The sequence below is a fragment of the Dipteris shenzhenensis genome, chromosome 30 (genome assembly GCF_047967505.1).
Source record: "Dipteris shenzhenensis isolate YYH24624 ecotype China chromosome 30, Dip_SZ_1.0, whole genome shotgun sequence".
Lineage (NCBI taxonomy): Eukaryota > Viridiplantae > Streptophyta > Polypodiopsida > Gleicheniales > Dipteridaceae > Dipteris > Dipteris shenzhenensis.
The window spans coordinates 29,026,971-29,031,928 of record NC_141625.1 but is presented as its reverse complement, the minus strand read 5'-3'; the positions used below and the strand labels follow the sequence as shown (position 1 = coordinate 29,031,928).

General features: G+C 47.7%; 1 protein-coding gene across 1 annotated transcript; it reads right to left on the bottom strand.

Annotated features, from left to right (window-relative positions):
• Positions 1-992: 992 nt before the first annotated feature.
• LOC147881935 (pentatricopeptide repeat-containing protein At3g09040, mitochondrial-like) lies at positions 993-4,455 on the bottom strand. The gene is made up of 2 exons (XM_087402118.1): positions 4,435-4,455; positions 993-4,307 (listed from the first exon to the last, which is right to left on the bottom strand). The coding sequence occupies exon 2, from the start codon at positions 3,898-3,900 to the stop codon at positions 1,312-1,314; it is 2,589 nt and encodes an 862-aa protein (XP_087258244.1). The 5' UTR covers positions 3,901-4,307; positions 4,435-4,455; the 3' UTR covers positions 993-1,311.
• Positions 4,456-4,958: the final 503 nt, after the last annotated feature.

The window sequence follows — 4,958 nt, the reverse complement described above, 5'->3', positions numbered from 1 at the left end:
CAGGTAGTGTTCACTTTTTCATGTATTTCTAGCCACTTTGTACTTGGTTCTCACCTAGCATCTTACTTCAATTAGTAGTAGAGCTTCTTGCTTTCCCCTCTAGTGTTGGAGGGTACACAGTTGTTCTTTTGAATATATTTGAGTGTTATGCCAATGTGTGACCATATCATTAGAGAATACATGGTGTTTGCTTGAGTACCTATGGATCACATTATGCTTTAGACTCTATTCCACATGTACACACAAGTAAACTAGAAACATCCACAAGTCTAGAGAAGTATAGAGCAAAGTAGACAGCCAAAAGAAATCAATATACCAAGCTCCAAAAGGACTGATAATTCTATAAACTGACGCCCTCAAAATACCTCACACCTGCAATTATTGCTGCTCATATCTGGTACCAAAAAGGGGGCAGATCTGCTGTCCAACTCCAGCTCTCTTGTCCTGGGGCATGGCCTTAAACTCTACCCTCAGGGTCTGGGAGACAACTCAAGTGTTTGTGATAGCCCCCAAGGAGCCTATGTATAGGAGAGGGACAATGTATCATCGATCTGGCCTACCAAGGCCGACAGACCTGCCATGTTGGGGGTCTACCTCACCTAGCCCATTGCTGGGCTTCTGCAGCCAGCCGACAGGACCCAGGTTAGGGGCCTTTATGAGCCCGAATTTTCAGCATACTCCCTGGCAATCACATGTGGACTGTTCCAGCCCCAATTTCCAATCAAACGCACCGTTCTGGGCTTCTACAGTCAGCTCACGGGACCCAGGTTAGGGCCCTTTATGGGCCCCAATCTTCAGCATAATCCATGGCAGTCGCATGTGGACTGTTCCAGCGTTCCAATCATACACAAGAAGGATATACCAATGCCGCCCATGTGGAAGCCAATTATGCTGCCCACATGGCAGGTCATGATCTGCTGTCATAGGAAAATGTCAATGATATACCATTTCCCCCACTTGTGAGCCTCCAAGTGAGGACGACACAGGGGAGAGACACCAATGCCACATGGGCAGATGTAAACCGCAGCATCATTTATAAAGCTCTTGGCAAACCTGTCGTGCTACAAAATAACTATGCCGTACCTACAAAATACTGCAAAATACAGGGAAAAAGGATAATACTGTATCGTAATGTGTGCCTCAAAACAATCTCAGAATGAATCATCCAAACAAACCAAATCCGTCCTTAATGCAACGTAGGTGGTGATTGGACCACCACCTCAGACTGACTATATACATACCAAAGGTTCTTGATGATGCAAATGTGTTCTAGGCCAGCTTCTCATTATGGTAGCAAACTCATGTCTCTCTTCATTCATGAAGCACTACAAGTGCATTAGATTCATATCCTGCCTCCTTCAAGCTCTGCAATTCATTTTGTGTGCCTCCCTGTTCAGGAGGGGGTGACTCTCCAGCAATATTCACATCGGTACAACTGTGACCTGGAAATCTTTTCACACTGGTATCAATCAATGCCTTTCTCACGTTCACAACTTCATCTGGCGTACCTGCATTTGCATGGATATTTGCTAGTAATATATACGGTGAACCATCCCTTGGATCTAACGCAAAAGCAAAATTTGCAATACGCACAGCACGTTCCACATCTGTGTGAATCCTGCATGCTGAAAGCAAACTCAACCATGCTGAACGGATATGTTCAAATGGCAAGCTGGTCATCAAGCCCTCTGCCTCTTCCAATAGACCTCGCCGCCCAAGAAGATCAATCATACACACATAATGCTCCACCAAGGGGATCAAACCATGGTCTTTTCTCATAGAGGTGAAGTATCGCCTTGCATCAGTAACCAGCCCCGAATGACTGCATGCTGTGAGAACACAAATGAAGGTGATTTTGTCTGGCTTCAAGCCTTCGGCCAGCATCTGATCAAATAGTTGTAGGGCCTCCTTGCCTTGCCCGTTCTGAGCACATGCTGCAATCATGGCATTCCAGGAGACCACATCCCGCAGTGGCATTTCAGCAAACACAGCATTTGAATCATTCGAGCTTCCACACTTGCTGTACATATTGATAAGGGCTGTCCCAACAAAGATATTTGACTCCCATCCCTTGCCAGCAATAGTAGCATGGATCTCGTGACCCTCTGCTAGGGCTGCCATACTGGCAGACACATCCAAAATACAGATAAACGTGATCTCATCTAGCTCAATGCCTTCGACCTCTAATTGACCAAACAATACTAGAGCTTCCTTGCCATGCCCATTCTGAGCACAAGCTGCAATCATGACATTCCAGGAGACCAAATCCCACAGCGGCATCTCAGCAAACACAGCCCTCAAGTCATCGAAAACCTCCCACTTGGCATACATATTAACGAGGGCATTCCCGACACCAGTATCCAAGTCGCATGCGTTGCTAACAATACTAGCATGGATCTCTCGACCCTCTTCAAGGGCTGCCAGACTTGCGCACACATCCAAAACACATACAAAGATGATACTGTTTGGCTTAAGGCCTTCAGCCTGCATTTGACCAAACAGTTCTAGGGCCTCCTTACCATGCCCGTTCTGGGCGCACGCTGCGATCATGGCACTGAAGGAGACTACATCCCGGAATTGCATCACGAAAAACACAGCCCTGGAATCATCCAGACTCCCACACTTTCCATACATATTGACAAGGGCTGTTCCCACAAGGACATCAAACTCCCATCCGTTGCCAACAATAGTAGCATGGATCTCTCGACCCTCTTTTACAGCTGTGATGCTGGCACATGCATCCAAGACACAGATAAAGGTGATATTGTTTGGTTTGATACCTTCAATGTGCATTTGACCAAACAGTTGCAGGGCCTCCTCACCATGTCTGTTCTGGGCACACGCCGCAATCAGGGCACTAAATGAGACGACGTCCTGCATTAGCATCTTAGCAAACACAGCCCTTGAATTATCCAGGCTCCCACACTTGCCATACATGTTGACAAGGGCTCTCTCCACAACAACGTCTGACTCCCATCCCTTTCCAATAATGGTAGCGTGGATTTCTAGACCTTCTTGTAGAGCTGAAAACGTGGCACAGGCATGCAAACCACAGATGAAGGTAATCTTGTCTGGCATAATGCCGTGATCCTGCATTTGACCGAATAGCGCTAGGGCCTCCTTGCCATGCCTGTTCTGGGTAAATGCTGCAATCATGGCACTCAAGGACACCACATTCCGCAGTGGCATCTCTGCAAACGCAGCAGTTGCATCATCCAGGTTCCCACACTTGCCATACATATTTACAAGGGCTGTCCCCACAGCAACATCTACCTCCCATCCATTAACAACGAAAGTAGCATGGATCTGTCGTCCCTCTTCTAAGGCTGCCACAGTGGCACAGGCGTCCAAAATGCAAATGAAGGTGATCTTGTTTGGCTTGATGCCTTCAGCCTGCATTTGACCCAACAACTCTAGGGCCTCTTTGCCCAGCCTCTTCTGAGCACAGGCTGCGATCATGGCACTCCAGGAGACCACATCCCGCACTGGCATCTCTGCAAATACAGCCCTCGAATCATCCAAGGTGCTGCACTTGCCATACATATTGACGAGGGCATTTCCCACAACAATATCCAACTCCCATCTGGTGCCAGCAATAGTAGCATGAATTTCTCGACCGTCTTCCAAGGCAGCCACACTGGCACACGCATCTAAAATGCAGATGAAGGTAATCTTGTCTGGCTCAAAGCCTTCGGCCTGCATTTCACCAAACAGCAGTAGAGCCTCCCTGCCAAGCCCGGTCTTGGCGCACCCAGAGATCATAATAGTCCAAGAATGCAAATTCTTATCGCCTATGTTGTCAAACACAGCTCGTGCATAAGCTATGCTCCCACACTTGCTGTACATTTGGACTAGAAGGTTACTCAGAAATCTTTTGCTCGCATATCCACGCTTAGTCATGTGAGCATGCACAAGTTCACCTTCCGACAGAGTGGCGCAACGCCTCAAAAGAGCGGCATAGGTCGCAGCATTTGTATCTGGACCCAGCTGACCGAAAATCTCCTCATTCAAGTTTTGAGGACAGCAGTGTTTACTGTTCGCAAGACCACTCTGATGATGCGCATCTACAGTATATGCATGACAGGCCTTGTTGCTTAATAAGTCGCTTAGCGCCTTTTCTACAAGTGTGGTGTGCTTGGACGTCTGCCAATCGTGTAGCTCAGTCAAAGAGGGAGCATGCAACAATCCCCGGACCTTGCGCTTGTAGTTACAAAAGTCTTTGTTCGTGACCCTAGGCCAAGGGTGCGACGTTTCCGGGCTATGGGAATGAGTAGTCGTGCCACATACTCTGAGGTCTTGTCTGCTTTCTAAGCATAGAGGCACAATCGCAAGATGAGGGATGCCCGATGGCGTTGAGGAAGGAGGAGAAACGCAAGAGATCATAGGAGCGGGCAAATGGAGCATCACGCAAAGCAAGAAAGAAGGGCAATCTACCTGAGCTCTTCCTTGCTGTGCGCCTCGCTTGGGCTACCAAATTCTATTAGAGTCGCGTGCCTGCAGTTGCCCAGAGTCGTGGGTCGTCTGTCTTCGATCGCCCAAGTGCTCTGTTCGCCCTCATCGTTCTTTCTTTCCGTCGTCTTCGTGATTTGTGCATGGCGGGGTTTTGCTGGGATGCAGAAGCTCTGTTGCTAGCATGGCAATTTTTGGTGCTTGCTTGTTTTGCACTTCGTATGGCGGGTTTTTGGCCCTCCCAGGGTCCTAAGGGATGACTCGGTTAGTCATTGCCATAGTTTTGAAGTTAGTGTTCATTTGGTCAATTTGACCTTGCAAATTATGGTTGGTATTAGGCTTCAATGTGGGTTAGTAGAACTTTAAGGGCTTCTAATGTGTTTAGGGTTTAAGGTTTTTGCTTGCTTGTTCTACAATGAAGGAGGGATGGATGGGATGTTTTTGGCCCTACAAGGGTCCTAAGGGATGACCTGGTTAGTAAGTTGCTAATCAGGGCCATAAATATTTTT